The sequence below is a fragment of the Schistocerca gregaria genome, chromosome 3 (genome assembly GCF_023897955.1).
Source record: "Schistocerca gregaria isolate iqSchGreg1 chromosome 3, iqSchGreg1.2, whole genome shotgun sequence".
In the NCBI taxonomy this organism is placed as follows: domain Eukaryota; kingdom Metazoa; phylum Arthropoda; class Insecta; order Orthoptera; family Acrididae; genus Schistocerca; species Schistocerca gregaria.
In genome coordinates this window covers 421,194,048-421,220,134 of record NC_064922.1, presented here as the reverse complement: position 1 = coordinate 421,220,134, position 26,087 = coordinate 421,194,048, and the positions used below count along the sequence as shown (strand labels likewise).

The 26,087-nt window shown below is 39.7% G+C and overlaps 1 protein-coding gene across 1 annotated transcript in view; it reads right to left on the bottom strand.

The window, feature by feature from the left end:
* LOC126354326 (sorting nexin-25) overlaps positions 1-26,087 on the bottom strand; it is a 175,027-nt gene that overhangs the window by 22,286 nt on the left and 126,654 nt on the right. The window contains exon 15 of the mRNA XM_050003887.1: positions 10,084-10,217. Coding sequence (XP_049859844.1) covers positions 10,084-10,217 — 134 coding nt within the window. The remainder of the gene's footprint in view (positions 1-10,083; positions 10,218-26,087) is intronic.

Genomic DNA, 26,087 nt, shown 5'->3' with positions numbered 1-26,087 from the left:
CTCACACATTGTCATATAGTACAAAATTTTCTCTGTGGAATTTGTTGTTACAGAAAATGAAAATTTCAAGGCAGATCTATGATATTTTAAATTAAAGTTATTACAGATGTCCCGTCAATGGCAGCATTGACATGTAAGAGACTGAAACTTCCTGGCAGATTAAAACTGTGTGCCCGACTGATAATCGAACTCGGGACCTTTGCCTTTCGCGCAAGTGCTCTACCATCTGAGCTACCGAAGCACGACTCATGCCCAGTCTCACAGCTTTACTTCTGCCAGTATCTCGCCTCCATAAAGAGTGAAAATCTCATTCTGGATTTAAGAGACTGTTTGTGTTTTAAATTTAAACCAATGTTTAAAGAGTAAATCCTGTCATCTTCATATCGAATAAAACTGGCAAGAACATTACTTTACTTTCAAAGCATTGAGTTTAAATTTGGAAATGGTTAAAATACTGCGAATCTTTTAGACATACACCACCAGAACAAATACGCATCATCATAATTTAACTTTGATTACGCTAAACTTCATGATTGGCAGATGTCTAGGTGATCAGTGGAGATGCCGGTTCATAGACAACATGCCATGTGCTCACGCAATCTACTATTGCACACACAGTAAAAAGAAAGAAATGCTCTATGCTGCCTTGCTTGCTTGGCCTCCTCACACCCTTTGGAGCCCATGTCACCCAGCAAAATACTGCTCCTTGTGCCTGCAGAACGGACAACACAGCATGGACATGGTGCTTAAGAAACGGCTGCAACTAGTTGACACCCAGCCACTACCACTCAACTCACAAAGACGTCAATCACAAAGTTATTTTAATCAAAGTAAAGAATTACATTGTACTTGTATCTGACACTGAATAGGTGTACATTGTATCAGCTTAAGCACTTACTGCTAATCTTGTATCCCTTGTAATTTAGTTTTGCTTTCATGTATTTGTTTGATATATTCCAGATATGCTACAGATCAGCTTGTGTAGATCCTGTACTCATCTACATACTCTTTATTTTTTAAAACACATACAATCTGTCAACAGCATATGTATGAGTCACATGTAGGTATTGAGTTTTTATTAATAATTTTTTTTGTATATCTATAAATGTGTAGCAGTGTTGGTCATCAAAGAACTGTTGTTATTTCTCCTCATTCAAGTCCTACTTTATTTAGTCTGTCTCAAAGTTATGTATAATTATTCTCACAGCACCGTATCTCCTACTCCTCTTCATTTGCTTCCTCTTCCCTTTCTCCAACATTTGTCTTTATTTTCCTTGTGAAGTCCTTCCATATACTCCTTCCACCTTTTAGTCTTTTCTTCTCTGTTTGGTACTGACTCACCACATGAGCTCTTCAATTCATACAACAGCTTTTCTTTCCCCCAAAGTCTTCCTAATTTTTTTATAGTCAGCATAAGTCTTTCCCCAGGTCATTCATTCTTCTTGCTTCTGCAGCCTTTCATTTGTCCTCTAGCCTTTCCTGTTGAGCCACTTTGCATTTTCTGTCAATCCAATTTTTTAATTTGTATTTCCTTCCTTCTCCTTCATTTTTATGTTTTCTTCTTTCATCAGTTAAATTCACTATCTCCTGTTTTATCCAGGAATTCTACTAAGCCTTGTCTTTTTGCCTGTTTGGCGTGTGCCCCCCTTCACTATTTCATCTCTCAAAGCTCATCATTCATCATTTACTGAATTCTTTTTCCCCTATTTCTGTCATGTGTTGCTTAATGTTCCCTTTGAAACCCTCAACAACCTCTGGTTCTTTCAATTTATACAGGTCTCTTCTCATTAATTTCCTTCCTTTCCACAACTTCTTCATTTTAATCCCCACTTCTTAACCAATAAATTATGGTCAGAATCTACATCTGACCCTGGAAATGATTGAAGTAAAATATGGTTTCTAAATCTCTGTCTTACCTTCTAGGGTCCCCAAGTCTTTTCCACATATACAACTTTCTTTCATTATTCTTAAATCAAGATATTAAACTGTGCTCTGTGGAAAGTTCAGTAGGTAGTTTCCTCTTTCAGTTCAGTCCATGATCTCCCACTATTTTTCCTTCTCTGTCCATTACCAATCCCCCATCATTTCTAAATTTTCATGGCTCTCAACTATGTGAATAATTTGTTTTATCTCATCATACATCTTTTATCTCATCAGTTTATTCTTTCAATTTCTTCCTCATTTGTGGAGCTAGTAGGCACATAAACTTTCACTAATGTGGTGGCTGTTAGGTCTGTAACTACAATAATGTGTTCACTATGCTGTTCATAACAGCTTAGCTTCATTTCTATTTTCTTACTATTAGAGCCTCTACTCACAAGACCAGAAATCCTGTTCTTCCTGCCACTGCACTTCACTAAATCCCACAATATCTGACTTCAGTCTACAAATTCTTTAACCTACCTACCAGATTAGATCTAACATTCCACATACCATGTTAGTGTTTCTTTGCTAATGACAACATCTTGAGTAGTCTCAGCTTGGAGATCAGAATGGGCAACCATTTTACCTCTGGAATATTTTACCTATGATAATACTGTCATCATTAAGTCGTACTACAGAGTTATCTGATTTGGGAAAAATAATGACTGCAATTTCCTCTTGGTTTCATAGTGCAAACATAGCAAGCTCATATTGGCTTATGTTACAAGGCCAGATCAGTCAATCATTTAGATTGTTGGCCATGCAACTACTGAAAAGCCTGCTGCCCCTCTTCAGAAACCACAGGTTAATCTGGCCTCTCCACAGTTACTGGTTGCACTTATGTTCTGGCTGCATTACAACAAATAAGCCACCACACCTTGGCAAACTCCTTGTTTTGTGGTGGGAGGAATACCTATAATCCTTAATTTGTAGGTGGTGGTCAGCAGCAGTAGCTTACCACAGGCGACTGCAATGAGGCAGATATCAAGGTTTTTTGATTCACAATACCGGTAGCAGTTTAATGTTTGAATGCTGTCGCTATGATTATGCCGTTTCTGTAAGCGACTTGCTGTGCTGACAATCCCACTTGCAATAAAGTAACAATGTACGCATGGCCTAAGCTTGAAACAATTGTTCAGAGCATGTTAACAGTCTGTAAAAGCATGTTAATAGTTTGTAATACATTCTACTGAATTGAACTGAAATTGTTATGTTTGTATGTGTGGCCATCTTCTGCAGAAGCTGTTGACATATGTTATTATAGGTTAATTGTCTTGAGCTGACTGCAATGTATTTAAAAAGAATCACAACAGACACATTTCGCTTTTATTTACAAAGCATCTCCTGTGGTATTCTGTAAATTGGATACACATGTTGGTACATTTATTTGATTCTTTTAGGTTAAAAACAGCATTTTCTTTATGAAGTTGGTCTGTAAGTTACTTACAGCAGTGGTTGATGTCGACAGGTTTCATTTCACATCTGCAGTTTCTGGCAGTTTACATTATTTCGTGTGCAGCAAAACTTATCATTGACTTTCTTAACTGTTTTTCATTCATCACTGCTACAGCGTTTATGCTTATTCATTTCTTTTGTGTGTGTGTGTGTGTGTGTGTGTGTGTGTGTGTGTGTGTGTGTGTGTGTGTGTGTGTGTGTGTGAGTGAGAGTGAGAGTGAGAGAGAGAAGTTGTCTTGTATGTAGGCAGAGATGTGAGAGGGCTGGTGGTGAGTTGGTCTCCCCTCCCCCTTGTGAGACAGATCTGGGAGGAAATGGTAGAGGTGAATGGAGCCTGTGGTTATATTTGTACTTTTAATGTTATATCAAGTGGTCAACCAATAAGACACAAGAGTCCATCACAAAAAATAAAATTATACAATCAAAATCAGATCCAACAGATACCAAACGAGGCTGAGAAACACTCTACAAGACATTAAACATACAACAGAAAACAATGAAAAAGGAAAACTGATACAAACAAATCCCAATGCACTTTAGCTCCAATGCCAACCAAAGCTACATAGGAAAGATCTCCCCGTTGTACTATTGTGAATTATAGAAATGCTACCACTTGCCCACTTGCAAGATACATGTTGAAAATCTTATTACAACACTACAAATTACAAGAAGACAGGACTATAACAAACACCACACAATTGATTCAGTACATAAAAGACATACAAATTCCAGACACAGACACCCTCTTGTCATTTGATGTAGAGAATATGTATTTCAATATACCAATAACTGAAACCATAAACATTATATAACAGAATCTTAAGACACACAGTACTCTTCCACACGAATACATCAAAGAAACAGTCAGGCTTCTACAACTAATAACAGAACAGAATTATTTTCAGTTCAATAATGAATTCTATTTACAAAGCGGATTACCAATAGGATCTCCAGTGTACGGAACCATAGCAAACATATTTATGAACCATGTAGAACAGATTATATTTAACAAAGTAACGTCAAATGGGTAAAAGATCCTATACTGGAATAGTTATATGGATGATATCTTGGGCCTGATAGATGAACCAAACAATAAAATTTACCAGTTACACACAGACATAAATTCTGTTCATGATAACATACATTTTACAATAGGAGAAGAGGAAAATAGACAGTTAAATTTCTTGGACAGCACCAGAAAGATTCAAAATAACCAACACACAATTGACGTATACCAAAAACTGACAACAACAGACTCAATTATACATGAGACATCACAACACCCCAATTCTCAAAACCAGGCAGCACTTAGATACATAATCCATAGACTAAACACAGTACCATTAGATACAGACAATTACAAAAAAGAAATGAATACTATAATACAAATAGCCACAAACAATGGAAACAAAGAGAACTTAGTAACAGAGCTGAACAAGTAAATCAAAAAACAGAAAAGAAAAATACCCTACTGTCACCAACACAAGGACAAAATCATACACGAACAAATACACAAAATACAAGAATAGAAACAACACAAAAAGTGTGAAAGAAACAGAAAGTAAAAGATGATACACAATAACATGAAACCACAAATACACACACAGAATATTCAATAATGACAAAGAACAAGGCATAAAAATAGCACACCAAACCAACAACTCAATTCAGAAATACACTACTGGCCATTAAAATTGCTACACTATGAAGATGACATGCTACAGGCGTGAAATTTAACCAACAGGAAGAAGATGCTGTGATATGCAAATGATCAGCTTTTCACAGCATTCACACAAGGTTGGCACCGGTGGTGACACCTACAACGTGCTGACATGAGGTAAGGTTCCAACCGATTTCTCATACACAAACAGCAGTTGACCGGCGTTGCCTGGTGAAACATTGTTGTGATGCCTCATGTAAGGAGGAGAAATGCGTACCATCACATTTCCGACTTTGATAAAGGTCGGATTGTAGCCTATCGCAATTGCGGCTTATCGTCTCGCGACATTGCTGCTCACATTAATCGAGATCCAATGACTGTTAGCAGAACATGGAATCGGTGTGTTCAGGACGGTAATACAGAATGCCGTGCTGGACCCCAACGGACTCTTATCACTAGCAGTAGAGATAACAGGCATCTTATCCGCATGGCTGTAAAGGATCGCGCACCCACATCTCGATCCCTGAGTCTACGGATGGGGACATTTTCAAGGCAACAATCACCTGCACAAACAGTTCGACGATGTTTGCAGCAGCATGGACTATCAGCTCGGAGACCATGGCTGCGGTTACCCTTGACGCTGCGTCACAGACAGGAGTGCCTTCGATGTTGTACTCAATGATGAACCTGGGTGCACGAATGTCAAAACGTCATTTTTTCAGATGAATCCAGATTCTATTTACAGCATACTGATGGTCACATCCATGTTTGGCAACATTGCGGTGAACGCATATTGGAAGCATGTATTCGTCATCACCATACTGGCATATCACCCGGCATGATGGTATGGGGTGCCATTGGTTACTCATCTCGGTCACCTCTTGTTCGCATTGACGGCACTTTGAACAGTGGACGTTACATTTCAGATGTGTTATGACCCATGGCTCTACCAATCCCTGCGAAACCCTACATTTTGGCAGGATAATTTACGACCGCTTGTGGCAGGTCCTGTACGGGCCTTTCTGGATATAGAAAATGTTCGACTGCTGCCCTAACCAGCACATTTTCCAGATCTCTCACCAACTGAAAACATCTGGTCAATGGTGGCCGAGCAACTGGCTCGTCACAATACGCCAGTCACTACTCTTGATGAACTGTGGTATCGTGTTGAAACTGCATGGGCAGTTGTACCTGTACACCCCATCCAAGCTCTGTTTGACTCAATGCCCAGGCATATCAAGGCCATTATTACGGCCAGAGGTGGTTGTTCTGGGTACTGATTTCTCACGATCTATGCACCCAGATTGCGTGAAAATGTAATCACATGTCAGTTCCAGTATAATATATTTGTCCAATAAATACCCGTTTATCGTCTGCATTTCTTCTTGGTGTAGCAATTTTAATGGCCAGTAGTGTACTTCCCAAAACAAATAGGAAAAACTGATCTTTATCAGAAATTAGGAATATACCAAAATGCAATACATGTAATGGAAGATACATAGGTTAAACCAGGAAGAGATTTGACACCAGATACAAAGAACACGTAAGAGCATGGAAGTATAGGACAAATCATTCAACTTTTGCAGAACACTTACACCAACACCAACATAAAATTACAACCAGAGACACAGACAGGGAAATCACAAGGATAAATAACAACAAAAAACACCTCCTCACCTTACGAGAAAACTACAACATCCAAAAAACCATAACAGAAAAGAAACAACTCATAAATGATCAAATCGACTTGGCAAACCACACACTGACTGACCACTTAATATAACATTAAAAGCACAAATGTAACCACAGGCTCCATTTACCACTACCATTTCCTCCCAGTTCTGTCCCATAATCACTGTCCAGGCCATCCCTGTCATTCCTCCCACCCCCCTTGAAAAAACACCCCCTCTTCCTACATACAAGACAACTTCACTACCCCCCCCCCCCCCTCTCTCTCTCTCTCTCTCACACACACACACACACACACACACACACACACACACACACACACACACACACACACACACATTGCATAGGGTGGCAAACACTCACAACATGAACGAAAACAAGCATAAACACTGTAGCAATGATGAATGAAAAACAGTTAAGAAAGTCAATTATAAATAGTGCAGTGCAGGAAATAACGTAAAATGTCAAAAACTGCAGATGTGAAATGCAACCTGCCAGCATCAACCACTGCTAGCAAGAGGGGAAGGTGCAGACTATGTAAAGAAACACCGAAGTACCTTACAGACCAACTTCATAAAGTAAGCACTGTTTTTAACCTAAAAGAATCAAATAAATGTACTTATCTAATTTACAGAATACCACAGCAGATTCTTTGTAAATAAAAGCGAAATGCGTCTGGTGTAATTTTTTTTAAATTACATTGCAAGCAGCTCAAGACAGATAACTTATAATAACAGATAACTGAAAATACATATTTCCAGTGCGCTCCCGATTATTCATGTGTGGATTATCTGGTCTAGCAATTATTCATGTGTGCATACATTCTGATATTAATCATCATATAAGTGTCAACAAAGCAAGTTCAAAGAAATTTGCAAAAGAGATGATGGAGAAACAAAAGAAAAATGTGTTGGGATTAAAACAAAAATTAAAATTGATTGAACAGTTCGAAAATGGAAATGCAGAAAGTTTGCAACATTAAAAAGAATAAGCATAAAATACAGAATTTTGTCAAGAAACACGACTCTAGTTCTGGACCATCTGCATGAAGAGATCTATATTTGAAGAATTAGATGCTGTTGTTTTGCAATGGTTTAGCTACAAATGAGAAGATATCATTGTTAGAGGCACAATGTGTGCCAAAAAAGCTAATTTTTTTCATGGAGCTCTAGGGTTAAAAGGAGAATTTAATGCCTCATGAGGATGAGCCAACCTGATTCACACACCACACGATTCATGAGCTTACTGCGCTTAGTTCAAATGTTGCAGCAGCTGCTTCCTTCCAGGAAGAGTTCCATAAATTTGTGGTAGAAGAGAATTTCAAAACATACCAAATTAATAATGCAGTCTGTATTGGAAATGCCTATCAATGAGAACCTTGTTTTTAAGACTGAAGTTAGTGTTCCTGGATGTAAGTTGTCTAAAGAACGCCTTACAATTTTGTGCACCACTAATGCTTCTGGGAACCATAAAGTGAACCTACTAGTGACTGTCAAATCAAAACGCCTCTGAGCATTCAACGATATCGAAGCTAACAACCTACCTGTTCATTATTACAATCAAAAAGGAGCATGGATGGATGGTGAAATTTTCAAAAACTGATTCCACACACATTTTGTACCGCATATTCAGTGATTTCTACAAGAGAAAAGATTGCCACAGATGGCTGTTCTATTGCTTGATAATACCCCTTTCACATCCCTATGAGGCGAGTCTTATATCTGATAATGGTTTCATCATAACTAAGCTTTTACCTCCTAACGTGAGTGCCATTATACAGCACAAGGACCAAGGCATAACTGCATTGGTAAAATTGTGCTACCGTGCTGGTCTAGTGAGAAAGCTAGTTGATGAGGATGATTTTGTGGTGTTCTGGAAGAAGTTGAATTCTACATGTCATACATAGGATTTCTGATGCCTGGAAAGAAGTCAAGCCACTTACACAAGTTCTATCAAGGAGGCAAATACTTCCAGGTACAGAAGAAAGTTATTTTCAAGGTTTCAGTGTTGAAGAAATGACAAATGTACAAATAATGAATCTGGAAATGGGTTTAAATGGGTTTGAAGATGTTGATGAAGAAAGTTTAAATAGTGGCTGCAGACTGATGCATGTGAACCCGGCTTCCAGCACAGGAGTGATGCCGAAATTGTGACAGCTGCTTCCCAACAAAGAAGATTGTTCATGTAAAAGTGGGGATGAAGACAGTGACTTCATCAGTCACTGCACCACAACAAAATGTGTCAATACTCTTCTAGATTATACGGGCCAGAAGGGGTTTCAGTGCAATGACATTAATGCTGGAAGAAACGTCCTAAATGCCATGCAAAGGAAGTCAACTTCCCTCAAAAGCAGAACATCACAGACTATTTTAAGAAATAAATATGCCTATGGTACCTATACACAGAATTTGGATAAACTTTTGAACAAAGAATACGAGTTTGAAAATATCTCAATTATTCATATTTTTCAATTGTTGATGCATCTTCTTTCCCACATTACCATGAATAATCGGGAGTACACCATACTATTATCTCAACGGCACAGGTGGCTGTACATAGTAATTTCCTGTGATCAAAAGAGTACTGAGACAGACAATTTCTACGATCCCAAAGGCTCTCCTTCATGATGGCTTTACTGAATGTGTGTGAATGAACCAATGATTGAATTACACTTGTATAGAAGTATCAACAAATGATTACCTGTGAACAAATAACAGCATGAATTAGAAGATATGTATTATTGATCAATGGTTCAGTTACAGGTTATTTTCCTCAAAAGAAATATAATGTGGACTGTTTGAAGGCTATTACATATCTTCAGCACTGCACAGACTTTAAAAAAATGAAGCCAACCACGATATACTAACAGTAATTTGGACAGCTACGCAGACATAACAAAATTGGCAGTTAGGCATGGGGTGTTTAAGCTTCCTGATACAGAGGCCAATTATTTAGACAACCTGTTTAAGCAGTAAGGAGAAATGACTGATAAATCAGTCATCCATAAAAGTAATGGCAAAAAAAGACAGCTAAATATTTTTAAAGGGAATAATAGTGAAGAAGCACTAATAATTAGGTGACCACAGCTTGGATGGAAAACTTTTGAATGAGAATTACCTCATACAGTACAGGAATGAGAATGAAGATTTTTCTTTTCACGTCTCTCTACTTTTGGCTGTTGAACATGTTGTGAATAAAAGAAAGTTAGCTATTGTATCCTCTGAACATAAAACCACTGATATATAAATAAATCATGTTGGCCGTCTAGTCATCCCCTGCAAAGATCACGTCAAATGTACATTTCCTCCACTGTCCCATTGCAATAATTCAACTTACAAAATGTCCATACTACTTACATTTTGAACAATGTAGAAAGAGAAAATTTTGATCTTCTTGGAGATGGTGCAATATGCTTTAGATGTTCAGAGCTGGGACTTAGGAATGCATATAGTGCCTCACTCTGGTTGAGTCTGTCATCCTCGAGGACAAACTACAAAATAATGAAATAAAAGATTATACTTACATTCTCTGTGGCAACAACAATAATCCAGAGTTAATTTTAAAAGGGTACAAAGAAATTTTACAATGTAAGGCAGCAACTGAATAAGCCTCAAAAACATGTATAAAGGGTGATTCAGTTGCCCCTATCGAAATTGCCTGATGCAGCCCAAAAACATGTAAAGACATCATACGGTCTATATTCCCCTGCTAGCCTACTGAATGGTACTAATGTCCAGTAGGCCCATCCTGCAAATGATTCTGAACATATCTGACAGATGGTATTATCTGTTCACAAAAACATAAATCCTTTAACACATTTACCTAGATCTGGCTACAATGTAACTATGTTAATACATCATGCTGTAACTATGTTAACATGTTCGGTGAAACAAAGAGTGTAATTAGCACTGCACTGTATGTACTCTAATCTATTTATAATACAAGCACGCTCCTAGCAGTGTAGCATAGCTCATGAGGTTAGAGGTTAGGCAAGCAATAAATGAAACGTGTTATCAATGACTCGAATCCTGCAGCGCTAAAAAATGTTTGCATCAGTAGATGTGTTAATAAATAAGCACACGTCAATGTTTGCCATATTCAGACAGGAAAATGGTGCTGTTATTGATATTGTGCCCTGCACACACAGCAAGGCTTGAATGTAATATCTGCTGTCAGTCATCATGTTTCCCACAAAGGAATACACTGACAATTTCCTTATTTATGGGGAAGCAAGAAAAATATGTTTGAGGCACTACGTCTGCATCAGGAACAGTATCCTCCAGATTGGAAATACCCAACTGCAAAGACATTCTACAATGTTGAAAGACACATAAGGACAACAAGCGTGATTCAAAAAGTACTACCTGTGCAAGTACAGTAAAATTTAGTGTAAATGAAGATGTCATTCTGGATACAGCTCATACTAATCCACTCATGAGTACAAGGGCAATTGCACAGCAGCTGAACACCAGCTAGTCATCCATATGACAAGTATCGCATTCACATAAATATCACCCACACCATCTACAGCTACACCAAACGCTCCGCAGGTAAGTTTTTGAAGCTTGAATGAATTTTTGCACTAGCTATTAGGAAATCTGGAAAACGATGCAACACTCCTATCGCACATCTTGTCCTCAGATGAACTGCGATTCCACAATAAAGGGGCCACCAATCACCCTGACATACACTATGGACTACTGACAAGCTTCACTGGGTGCGACAGGCACCCTATCAAGTACGATGGGGAGTGAATGTTTGGTATGGAATCTTGGGTGATCACCTTAGCAAACCAGTTTTTTGAGCACCATTTGACAGAAACATACTACCTGCACTGTTGCTGGAGAATGTGCCATCGCAAGATTGTTTAATGGTGTGGTTTGAACATGATGAAGTTCTGCCACATTCAACTTCACTCATTCATGACGATGTGAATCAAGAACTTCCAGGAAAATTGATAGGAATAAGAGGATGCATTGCTTGGTCTGCCAGATCATGGATTCAAACCATTAGACTTATTCCCATTTGAAACAAATAGTTTATACTCAAGCACCTGAAAATCCCGACCACTTCCAATAATTCATCACAGAACCCTGCAGATCAATAACACCAGGAATGCTTTGGCGAGCAACAAGATCTATTCAGCAGCAGGCCCAGATGTACATAAACCTAAATGGCTGTCACTTAGAGCATTTGTTTACATGATAAACACTGTCAGTACAGTTTTGTTCCCATTATTTCTGTTCTGTATTTGTCAGGCTTGCTAACAAATCTGCTATTCTTAGGGCCACAAACACTTTCATTCACACACAATTTGCATGGAAAGAAGATATTTCTTGTACAATGTGTGTGTTAACAACTAAACAGACATAAAAAGTAAATGGAATCCTTGCCCTGGATTTGACTGTCGCTCCTCACACACAAGACAGCTCTGCAACGCTTGGTCTGCCTTTACCAACTATGCTACTGTTCAATACAGAACAGCTGGTGCAGATTATAGCATGTATTAGTTTTAATACAGTCACAATACCGCCGGCATTTCAGTGTAATATTTTCTATGCAGCACACTTATGATTTGCTTTATTTAATAATAATATCGCATTACAGGTCCCTTGTATGGCGGAACAGTAAATAACAAGATACATGTTTGTATTTGCTGAGCATTTGTGCTGGCTGAGCATATTAGACGAACAAATGTTTTTGGAATGGATATAAAATTGTGGGTTGCATAAATTTGTTTTACAGTTAACTCAAAGAGATGTAATGGTGGTAAAAGGAAAAAGTTTCACAATAATGACCTTTTCTGATAGCAGTTCACTGCTTTAACGAAGTGTCTCACATACTACTAAAAGACTGTCCAATCAATCTGAAATACTAATATTGTTCACTGTGTCTGCGAGGCTAACAGCACTCTCCTCTCACATCACCCATGTCAACCCTTCCTTCAACCATTGCAGAAAATGTTGCTTCAATACAAAACCTAACTAAGAAAAAGTGTCAGATAAAGCAATCCTCTAGATCAGTTTGGGTAATTCTCCCCCCCCCCCCCCCCCCCCCCCTCAACCCCCAACTCACAGTAGTCTAGCAGACCACATTAAAATGAAGTAGCCTTTTCTTTTTGGGAACTATACTATACCAAAATATCTCTTGTGGCACAAGCAAATGAATAATAAATTCTAAACTAGTGTATCTTTGTCACTGTCACTAGCTGATAAAACTAGCCTTTTGTACTGAAACATTAATTGAAGCGATCAGAAGAAGAAATTGGCAACCCACAAGAGTGTATTTTGGGTTATTGTAGGGTACAGCTTTGATTACATTCAGGGACAAGAACATAGGTACAAAAAGAATTTATGTAGCAGACAGTACTTCCTAATGGTAAATGTGAAACTATTACATCGCAGCATGTGGTGCATTTGAAAATGTGATCAGACTAATCATTACTAAATTCAGGATTAGTACTTTCTACTGCAGATTCCTTCAGTTCATCTACCACTTTTAACTGATCAGATGTTTTCAAAACCTGGTAAACCTATTGAGGTAATTCTTGATTCATAAACAATACTGCAAAAATTTCATTTACCTCGATGTCTCACTGACGTGTCATGGAAGTTAAACTGAAACACGTCTCTCTACACGTTAGTGTCTAGATTGAAGTATCGAGTGGCATACTTTGAACAGGAAAAACACTGATTTCAGTTTCAATTAACAACCTGTATTTAAGTTTCACTCTTAGAGGAGCTATCACCAAACGACATTTGGAACAAAGTCAAATACCTCTAAAGTTCACACAAAACTGGTACACAACATACTGTTCTACTCATACATAATCTGTGTCTGTAGTCCTTTATGGATTATTATGTAAAACAAGGAAAAGCAGGAAATTGCACATATAAAAAAAAAGTTTCACATGCGCAAGCGTTCAAGCTGGTGGCTCCTTCTTCTGGCAGAAAAGTTGAAGAGGAAGGAAGAGGGACGAAGGAAAGGAACTGGAGAGGTTTAGGAAAATGGGTAGAGTTTGGAAAAGTCAGCCCGAACCCTGGGTCTAGGGGGATTTACCGAACAGGATGAGAAGGAAAGACTGATTGTTGGGGACGGGACTGGACTGGATGAGATTTGAAAACCTGAGAGCTTAAAGATGGAAGATATGGTTGTATGCAAGACAGATGTTACTGCTAAAACAGTGTGCAAGAGTTAATAAGAGTCAAAAGCTAAGAGCATTGTACGTAATAGTGGTGGTTGTGGGGGGAGGGACAGCAAAAAATAGGCAGGTCAAAAAATGACATCCTTCCTGCTCACCTTAATCAACTTTATACTTACCAACAACTACTTCACCTTTGAGGGGCAGACATACAAACAGATCCGGGATATGGCCATGGGAACCAGGATGGCTCATTCCTATGCCAACCTTTTTATGGGTCGCTTGGAGGGGGCTTTCGTGTTATCCATATGCCTTCAGCCCCTGGTTTGTTTTAGATACACTGATGACATCTTTGCCAAGTTAATTGTTGGATTTTTCACCAGGCACCCAATTCTGCTGTGGCAGTTCTAGTCATTCAAAGATTATCTACAGTCAACATCATGTAAACACCCAGATCAGACAATACTAGTTGGAGGTGAGCTTAAGGATTCAATGTGGATCAGTCATGCGAGATACTTTTGAACATGTTTTCTGCAAATTGTCTTGAGCAGCTAGCTCAGGAGCCCAGATGAAATGGAAATATTTTAGATCATGTAGCTACAAATGGGCCAGACCTTATCGACAATGTCAGTACAGAAACAGGAATTAGCAATCATGATGTCATTATAGCAACATGATTAAAAAACTTAATAAATCAGCCAAGAAGGCTAGGAAAGTGTTTCTGCTAGGTAGAATAGAGAAGCACTTATTAACATCTCACTTACACAGTTAACTGGCATCCCTTAGTTCTAGTAGGATGGGTGTAAAGGAATTGAGGGCAAAATTTAAGCAGATTGTAAACTGTGGCCTGGAGAGGTATGTGCCTAGTAAGTGGATAAAGGATGAAAAAGATCCACAGAGGCTGTTGCACTCTTGGTTCAAAAGGAAACACACAAATGATAATAAGCAAATGTAAGTAGAAATTCTTGTGACTGTGAAAAGATCTATGCGTGAAGCATACGACAACTACTGTCACACTTTAGCAAAAATATGGCAGAAAACCCGAGAAAATTCTAATCATATTGTCAAGTAGAACAAGGTGTAAGAAGATGAATGACGAACACTAACTTCACTTAACAAAGATTTATTCAACACTTGCACATACAAGAGTGTGGAGCGAACTGCCTCCAGCCAGAACACATACAGTATATATACAACTAGAGAACATTCCAGTACAATGATTCTTGCCATTTGTGGATACTTCTAGAATGTACTCGAACCGTATATAGAAATTAAAATTTTGCAGTTCAGGTGGGTTTTGAATTCACGACCCTCCATGCAACAGTTTAGTATCATAACCATTACACTGCAATGACTGTGCTACTCAGCTTCTTCTGCGACATTTCTCCCTCCTTAAGAGATCAGCATCTCAGTGTTACGTCCTTCTAGTCCGGGAATGAGTCATCAGTCCTGCATACTTCGACTCCCAATGACTGATGTTCGCCCTGGCAGTGATGATCTTAGAACTTCCCTTGCCACTACGTTATTCGTCACCTTTCCACTTGTTGCCTGTCGCTGGTGGTTCGAATTTACCCTGGGTTGCAGGATCCTTATAGGGTTTCATTTGAAGGACGTGGACTGTATCTCTGATCTTTCATCGTCTTGTGTCAGGGTCGAAATCTTCAACTTCATAAGTAACATGAGATAACTGTCTTACAACCTTATAAGGTCCAAAGTAGTGCCTGAAAAGCTTCTCGGAGAGACCAACCTTTTGAACAGGAGTGAAGATCCAGACGAGGTCATAAGGCTGATAAACATCAGGGCAGTGGCTCGTGTCATACCTTCAATGATCGTTTTCTTGAGACGGCAGCGTGAGGAATCGAGATAACTGCAGAGCTTCCTCAGCTCTGGTTAATACCTGGCCAATGTAGTCATCGTCCACATCATCACGATGTAATGGAAATACAGTGTCCATTGTCATTGTCGCCTCACATCCATGCACTAGGAGAAATGGTGTAAATCATGTGGTGTCTTGTTTGGCAGTGTTTTAGGCAAACGTCACGAAAGGTAGCACCTCATCCCAGTTGCTCTGCTCAACATTGACGAACATTGATAGCACGTTAGCCAAGGTCTTATTAAGGGGTTCAGTAAGCCTATTAGTTTGCGGATGGTATGCAGTCGTCATATGATGAGTAATGTTGCACTGAATGTTTATCTCTGTCTCAAGATTCGATTTGAAAACTTTCCCTCAATCCGTAATTAACGACCGTGGGACACAGTGCAGTGTTTTAATTCAGTGTCTTCCACAATGAATTTGGCTGCCTCGGATGCTTCAGATGTTTTCATAGCCTTTGTAAAGGCATAGTGTGTCAGATAATCAGTGCAAACAATAATCCATCAATTGCCACTAACAGACGTTGGAAATTGTCCGAGGAGGTCAATCCCAACACGCTGAAAAGGTGTTTCGGCTGGTGGAATTGATATGAGTTGGCCAGGTGGTTTCTGAGGAACTGCCTTTCTCCTCTGGCACTCTCAACAGTGCAACACATAGTGATGGACACTCCTAAATAAACCTGGCCAGAAAAATCTCTTGCAGATTATATCGTATGTCTTAATAAATCCCAAATGTCCTGCCTCAGGTGTTTCATGGAATTTCCGTAGAACATCTAAGCACATGTGTTTAGGAATCACTGGTAGCTCCCTCTTTCCAAATGAATCAAAGTTTTTCTTGCAAGTAATCCATTAACTACCTTAAATTGTCCTTTCACATCCTCGGACTGATTTAAGGTGAGCATAATTTAAGATGTCTTGCCGCCCTTCTTCTGCTCAGCAGAGATGTCCTGGATTGAAGCGAGACAGTCACTATCTTCATCAAAGTCTTGATGGTCTTGCACAGGGTTTCTTCCATGGTTGTACACTACGGTAATGTCATACTCTTGAAGATGTAGTGCCCACCTGGCGAGTTGTCCTGTTGGATCCTTAAGACATGTCAACCAGCAAAGTGGATGATGGTCTGTAACAACTGTGAATGGCCTTCCATAGAGATACTGTCAAAATCTGCACATGGCCCAGATCACAACAAGACATTCTCTTTCTGTAGTTGAGCTGTTTCTCTCAGCTTTAGTAAGTGTCCTAGAAGCATAGGCTATAACCTTCTCTTTTCCAGCACTGATCCCATACCTACTGGCATCTGTGTGTAGTTCTGTAGGTTCTCTCACATCATATAAACCAAGTACAGGGTGTCATCAGAGCTTTTCACAGCACATCGAAAAATCCTTGTTGAGCACCACCCCAGATAAATTTAGCATTGGCTTTTAACAACTCTTAGAGTGGCTTGGCTTTGACACAAAAGTCTTTGATAAAATGACAGTAATAAGAACATAATCAGAGGAAGCTTCTCATATCTCTAATACTTTTAGGAATAGGAAATTCCTTTATAGATCTCCCCTTTTCTGGGTCTGGCTGCACACCTTCGTTTGACACAAGGTGTCCAAGTATTTCAATTTCTTTTGCTCCAAAGAGAGACTTTCTTGGATTAAGTTTCAGTCCGCCTTGTTGGAGATACTTAGGAACGGGCCTCTGTCTTTTTGTGTGTTCATCAAATGTCTATGAGAACACTATAATGTCATCCAAATAACAAAGACACATTGTCCACTTCAGGTGACTTGGAAAATTATCCATCATCCATTCAAAAGTTGCTGGTGCATTGCACAAAGCAAACAGCATTACCTTAAACTCATAGAGACCCTCAGGGGGGGATGAAAGCAATTTTCTCATGATCAGCCTCATCTACTTCAATCTGCCAGTATCCTGAGTACATGTCCATGGTTGAGAAAAACTTAGCCCTCTTCACACAATATTGTGTATCATAAATTCGTAGAAGAGGGTAAATGTCCTTTTTAGTTATCTTAATAAGCTTCCTGTAATCAACACATCCTTCTTCCTGACAAGAACCACTGGTGATGACCATGGGCTCTGTGAAGGCTGAATGATGTCATTCTTCATCATTTTCTCTATTTCGTCGCAAATTATTCGAAGTTCTGTTGCTGACAAACAGCATGCTCTCTGGCGTAATGGTTGACGGTCTCCAGGGCTAATCCAGTGCTGCACTGTCGACTTGTCTCATTTGCTCTTCACCTGTACATTGAAGCATTCAGAGAACTCTTGAAGAATGGCAAGTAGTGAGATCTGGTATTAGCCGAGCTAGAAGATCTTGTCTCGTAGTGGTAGAGCTAATTTCGCCCAGAGACTCGGCATGGTAGGTTTCTATGATGCTTAGCTGTCCTGCAATTAACGGCTCAGCATTTACTACGCACATGTGTCTTGGAAGGATCTGCAGTTCTCAGTGACAGTTAACTATCCACAATTCACCAAATCCATTCTTAAATGTGACGACAGAGGCTGGGATGACCAAGTTATTCTTCAGTGGTATGCTTCTCTTACATTCCTCTACAAGATCCACGGGTTAATGCATGGCATGACACATGACAGTTACCTATCTAGCTCTGACTGCAGGAATGATCACTTCATTCAGCACACAGTTTCCACACACTAGGATGTGTATCTTCATGTCCACAGTACCTCATATCATCTAGCATAATTTTTGTGCGACCACAATCTATAATTGCTTGAGAAGTTTTCAAAAAGTCCCATACGACTACACTCTTGTAACACTATGAATTCTAAGGGCTGTGTATGGCCACTCGTACCCACATGAATGACACCTCTTCCTGTAGGTTTTACATATTTCCCATTAGCCACCTCCAGCAGAGATGTTTTGTTGTCGACGAATACGGTTTTCTGCAACTGGTGACGGTACTTCTCTGAAATGACTGAATATGATGCTCGAGAGTCCACAAGAGCTTGGGCTGGTTGGCCATCCATCAGGATTTTTGTAGTGATCGATGGTGGAAGATTTTTCTCTTCAGTGGCCTCACCACCAAGGATGGTCGCACCCTTTACTTTTCCAGGTTGTGGCATCTAGGTGATTGGCTGGAGCTTCTAAATGGCGATGGAGACCTTGATTGGTGTGTTGGAGAGCGTCCTCTCCAGCGGCTAGCTTGCAGGGGTGGTGACCTACGTCGTCCTGCACCCACGTCTTCTTGTTCATCTTTGTCGTCCCGGAGTTGGCGTCGGCTAAGATCGGTCTGCTGTCTTCTGGCATGGGCATCATAAAATATCCACCGTCTTGATCGACTATAGCGCACCACATGCCCCGATCGTCTGCAGTGGAAACATAATGGTTGGTTATCCTGGGTCCTCCAGACATCAGTCCTCCTTTGTGCCCAAACAAGCTCCTCATGCAGCATTGTAGGAACGTAACTCCGCCGAGGTCTTGACCTTTTTACCGTTTTAAAGGGAAATGAAGGACGAGAGATAGGGTTCAGTGTCTGTTCCAATTCCTCCCTTATGACCACCTGAAGCACCTTAATTTTTTTGCTCTCCGTGCAATCCAAGTGCCTTCTGACCTTCCTCTCTCACTATCTGACAAAGAACACTTGTGAAATCAGTTGCTTCCTCTATCACAGACATCAATACGATGTTCGGAAGCCGTTCAAACTTCTTGCATGTAATTCTTTTTTGATGCAATTTCTCAATATACTGGCACCACTTTATGAAGTTGTCTACTGTCGAAACCTTCAGGAGTAGGGCTTGATACATGTCCTCAGCAACACCCTTCATGAGATGTGCAAACTTATCTTCCTCCTTCATTCTAGGATCCACTATTTTACACAGCTCCAACAGATCTTGCATGTGGGATGCTGTCCTTTCTCCTGGATGCTATGCCCTGCACTTTAATTTATCTTCAGCCTTGCACTTCTGTCGTTGTGTGTCACCGAAATACTTGCGCAGTTCTGCCAAGAAGACTTCCCAGCTTGTGAACTTCTCTTTGTTGTTCTCATACCATTTCTTGGCAGTGCCCTCCAAGTAGAAAGATACGTTAGCCAAACACATGGTGACATCCCATTTGTTAAATTTGGCTATATGCTCATATACCTTCAACCACTTATTTGGATCTTGGCCATATCACCAGAGAACCCAGAAGGATGTCTCATGTGGTGGCACACAGTTGCTGTCATCGTCACGTCCTCTTCTTCTTCTTCAGTCTCCAATAGATTGCGATCTGTTGAATACGACTGGAATTCGGGTTCTCGCCACATAAATGGTGGCTCTGTCGTGGCCTGATGGGAGCCACTATGTCGTCGATAATGTTCGGTATCACAAGTTCCAATACCCAGCATCTCCACCAGAATAATGTCACATAGAAGATGCAAGTAGATGAATAACAAACACTAACTTCACTTAACGAAGGTTTATTCAGCACTTGCACATACAAGAGCGCGGAGCGAATTGCCTCCGGCCTGAACACATACAGTATATGTACAGCTATAGAACATTCCAGTATAATGATTCTTGCCATTTGTGGATACTTCTAGAATGTACTCGAACCGAATATAGAAATTAAAATTATACAGTTCAGATGAGTTTTGAACTCACAACCCTCCATGCAACAGCCTTGCACTTCTGTTGTTGTGTGTCACAAAAATACTTGCGCAGTTCCGCCTGGAATCACTACGTTACGGCGACTGTGCTAGTCAGCTTCTTCTGCGACAATATTTATAATTGCTAAGCGGGTCTAAGTTTCCGTTCAGTCTCTTGTTGAAGAGTATGGTGTGGCAGTTGAAGATAGCAAAGCGAAACCAAAAGTTTTAAATTCCATTCGACAGACTCCTGAATGGACAACACAGTAATAAGCATACCTGGCATAGAGAAACAACTGAAAGATTTGAAAGCAAATGAATCACCAAGTCTGGATGGAATCCCAGTTCGATTTTACAGCATGGCACTGACCCCTTACCTAGCTTGCATTATCATGAAACTCTCGCCCAGCACCAAGTCTGAAGCACCTGTAAAAAAGCACAGGTGTGTCTTATATAAGAAAGGTAAAAGCGTGGACCTGCAAAATTACAGACCAATATCCCTAACTCCTACTTGCTGGAGAATCCTACAACATGTTCTCAGTTCAAATATAATAAACTTCCTTTGGACTGAGAAGCTTATACCCATGAATCAGCATGGTTTTAGAAAGCATCACTTGTGCAAAACTCAGCTTGCCCTTATCTCATATGAAATGCAGAGAACTATGGATGAAGGTCAACAGGGAGATTTCATATTTCTAGATGTTCCGAAAGCATTTGACACAGTTCCACATTACAGGCTGTTAATGTAGGTATGAGCATATGGAGTTCACAGATACATGAATGGCTCGAAGACTTTTTAATTAATAGAAGCCAGTATGTTGTCCTCGATGGTGAGTATTCATCAGAGACAAGGGTATCATCAGGAGTTCCCCAGGAACCGCTGTTGTTCTCTGTATACATAAATGATTTGGTGAACAGGGTGGGTTGTAATCTGCGGTTGTTTGCTGTTGGTGCCATGGTGTACAGTGAGGTGGGACTGTAGGAAGATACAAAATGACTTAGACAAAATTTACAGTTGATGTGATGAATGGCAGCTAGCCCTGAATGTGGAAAAATGTAAGTTAATGCAGATGACTAGGAAGATCAAACCTGTAATGTTCGGACACAGTATTAAGAGTGTCCTGTTTGACACAGCCAAATTGTTTAAATTCTTGGTTACACCAGTGCTTGGAATCCGTACCAGGTTGGATTGAGGAAGATATTGAAGCAATTCAGAAGTGGGGTGCTAGATTGGTTACCAGCAGATTCGAACAAGTAAGTGTTATGGAGATGTTTTGGGAACTCAAATGGAAATCTCTGGTGGGAAGCGACATTCTTTTCGAAGCTGACTGCCAAATGATTCTACTGCTGCCAACATACACTGTGCTTAAGGACCACATGAAGGTAAGATGTGTGAAATTAGGGCTCATACAGAGGCATACAGTTGTTTTTCTCTTGTTCTATTTGTGAATGGAACAGGAAAGGAAATGACAAGTATTGGTACAGGTTACCCTCTGCCATGCACTGTATGGTGGCTTGCGAAGTATCTATGTAGCTGCAGATGTAGATATGGACTCACAGTGACGCTGACCTGTTAAAATTCCTGGAACCTATAAAATACAGTCTCCCAATTAAACTTCACATGGTCCTATTCCTAATCCCATGCCACTTTCCTTGAAGTTGATCTCATCCTCACCGAAGGCCTGCTACACACTTCTGTCCACATTAAACCTACTAACAAACAACAGTGTTTACATTTTGACAATTGCCATCCTTTCCATATCAAATGTTTCCTCCCATATAATCTTGGCATCTGAGGCAAACATATTTGTTTGGATGCAGACTCTTTACAGCAATGTACAACTATTCTCACCTCATACTTCACTGGACGTAATTACCACACCAGCCCAGTTGAAAAGCAATTTCCTGGACCATCACATCCAGTCCTGTTACTGCTGATTCCTCCAAAAAAATTACTTCTGAACACACCACTTGTCAATCAATATTATTCTGGTCTCGAATGCATTAATCAGCTACTTCGACAAGGCCATCACTTCCTAAAATCATGCCTTGGAATGAGGTCCATTCTGTCTGAGATTTTTTCTATCACAACTAGAACAGCTTTTTGTCACCCTCCTAATCTACGCAATATCCATGTCAGACGCCATGCTCTTTCTCCACCCATCTCCCTGTGGCTCCTACCACTGGGATTGTCTCCATTTGAAGACTTGCCCTTTGCACCCGTCAACCAACACCTGTAACTAACGAAACATATACTCCAAAGGGAGAGCCACCTGTGAAATGACGCATGTCATACCAGCTGTTGTGTGAAAGACTGTTCGTACTTTTACATCAGCATGACTACCATCAAGTTGTCAGTTAGGATGAATGGCCAAAGTCAGAGGGTGTATACTTGCAACACACGATATCTTGTTGCAGAGCATGCTCTACAACAGCTGTGACCTTGATGCCTGTTTCACCATGTGTGCCATCAGCATTTTTCCATCAGAAACTAGTTTCTCAGAACTATGAATGTTGGAACTAGTGCTACAACATGTCCTTGATTCTCGGCACCCACCTGGCCTTAATTTACATTAGTTTCTTCCGTCTCAGAATTTCTTCATAGCACCTACTCCTTTCTTCACTTTGCTTTAGTTTTGTACATCTTTCATTTTTTGAGCTGTCTAATTTTCACCATCCTCCCTCACCTTAATTACATACAATGCATGCAACTTTTCACTCTTGTTAACTCATGCATTATGTTTTAGTAGTAACCTCTGTCTTGCATATAACCCTGTCTTCCACCTTTAAGCTCTCATGTTTTCGTATCCCCTCTAGTGCAGTCCCCAACAATCAGTTTTTCCTTTTCATCCTATGCAGTAAGTCTCCTCTGATCTAGAGTTCTGGTCAATTTTTCAAAACTCTATCACTTTTCCTAAACCTCTCCAGTCTTTTTCCTTCATCCTCTTCCTTCCCCTTCAATCCTTCTGCTAGGAGGAGGAGAAGCATACCTTGCATACTTAAAACCTCTTTCTATAAGTGTGTTTTCCTGCCGCCATTTGGTGAACAGATTTTTTCATGTATCCAATTACATTAATATTGTCAAAAACTGATTACTTTCACTGTTATATCAAACCAAACAGGATTAGGCTCTCTCACTTCAGGTAACAGTTAGGTCCAGTGTCCTATTTAGAGACAGACACACAGGGGTGGTATTCCTTCCTCTCAAGATTGTGTGGAAATATGAACACAGCAACTGAATTATTTGCTCCCAAACAACTAATTTATTCTGTTTACTCCACCAGTGAGTCACAAATGTTCTCTTTTGAGGAAAGTGTGTGTTACCACAATGTATGTCCTCTATGAGCCTCCAAATATGATATTACTATCAAACTCTTTGCATGGTTTCCTAATGTCTTCACAAACTGCAGAAGTGTGTTTCCCAACCATATCTCTGAAAATTAAAGACAAATTCTTGGACTCTGTTCACTGTTTGATTACAATAAATAAATAAATAAATAAATAAATAAATAAATAAATAAATAAATAGGTCGACTCCCCCAAAAGTGTTATGCTGACCACGGAATGCATGTACTCGTGCATGTGACAAACTTGTTCTGGCGCCAAACATTACATCCACAACCAATAAAAATGCGGGAACAGTTAAGGATATCTCCCTATTATTTCATAACTTCATGAAATATTTAAAGCCTGGTAAAAACATATCTAAATGAGTGATGCAATGTGGAACTTTTTTTTGTATTCCAATAAATTTCGATGTAAATGGGCCTGTTTCGAATAAAAGGCATTAAGTTTCAAGAGTAAAAAAATTTATGTTTATACTAACTTTTTATTAGTTAAAATCAGAGGTTCAACTTTAGAGAGACTTATCTTGCCTCTAATAAGTAGAAAAACGCCGTTTAAAATACTACTACTTTGTAGAACATTACTGCTGCATAATGTCTGATGGTGAAAGATGGCTGGAAAGAAACATACACCATTGCTGGGTAAGTTGACTGAGACATCACGCTTTGTCTAAATAACAATTTCATAGCATGCAACAGGGTGGCATGGCACATAAGTAGCACAACACTCTCCAAATAGTACTTACTTTGTCTGCCACTGGAAGAGGAGAAGGGAGGCTAGAATTTCTGGTTTATCTTTCTTCCTAAATACATTTATATAAAAGTCGGCAAGAATTCAGAGACTATAAACTGTTGAGCAAATTCAGACCATCACTATACATTGTCATTCCAGTGCTTCATGACAATGTGAGTTTGCAGTAACTCCATTTTCTAATCAGTCATTGGATATATGATGATGATGTCCCATACTCTGAGGAGCGTAGGGGATGATGCGGGAGACCCGCACCACTGTACTAGGCAAGGTCCTAGTGGAGGTGGTTTGCCATTGCCTTCCTCATTGGATATATAGTCTGGGAAAAGCAACTAAGCAGTCAAGTTTCTGCTTTGAATGATAGGTGTGTCAAGTGTAATATGTCACAACATTAAACTTCCGCTACCCATCCTGCCTCCCCCTATCCACCACCCAACTGTGGGCCTCAACTGTTACTGTGATCAGTAATGAGCAACAAGAAGCTACATTTTCATTTTAAGATGGCTGATTCTACTTTAACAACAAAGCTGTAATCCCTGAGAGAGGGATGTCCTTTCAGACTCTACTCCTATGAACTCTGTGTGGAATACATCCATTTCACCTCTACAGGGACGTCTTCAAGCATCGGTCAATATCACATCAAATGCCATTTCCCCTTTCCTTACTGTGTCACGAGACTTTTGTTGATTGGGGAATCACTCCATTGAACACAGAGCAGATAGAGTTCTGAGTGGTCAGTGCAAATTACCTGCATCTAGATTCCTGCATTTTTTATAACTCTGTCAGGTAGCGATGACCATTGCGAACCATTGTATGTATCGGCACTGAAATATTCAGTAGTGAACAGAACACTAGCCTAAAGCCATATGTGCTTAGGGAATGTGCTGTCTTGCTTGAAGTACTGAACTCAGCCTTAATAGTTTTAATTCAGATTCCAGGTAGTCACAACCTGAAATATTCTGAGCTTAATGTATTGAAGTGCTCACGACATAATTATTCTGTGCTGGGTCGTGGACACTGTATTTACTTAGGTAATGACCTCTTTGTGTCAGTATTATATACAGCTAATTATTCAATTGTCATTTAACCATAATATCCACAAAACACAACTTCCTTTACTTTTCTACTTGCATTGTAAATCAGAAGTCTGGATGAATGGAGTTCATGTAGTCCAAAAACTAATGTAGTGGTCCATTCTGTGAAAACAGAATTAAAATGTGTCATCTCATATCAACATGAACAGGGTACACTAGGGTAGCAGAGTTTAAGTGTGTAATTTGCCACCTTCCATGAAAAAGTAAGCAACTTTCATGATAATAGGGAGCCCATGGTTAATTTTACAATTATTGCATACTGTTTAGAAAGCAGGTGATCATCAAAATGTGTTTCACAAATTTGATAATGCCAGGAGTCAAATGGGCAGCCAAAGACCTAATATGTCTGCTACTGGCATCTTAGTACATAAGGACACCAACTCTAGGGTCATCCTATTGTTATTCAAAAAATGACTGCATATCTTTGACTGTATTGATAGATGATCTAAGATGCCAATCTTGGGCACCAGTAGCTCTGTTAGATATTTTGTCAACCTGCATGTACGAGACTCAGATAACAGCACAGAATAGAAAAAACATCACAACCATATAGCAGAACAATGTGTAGA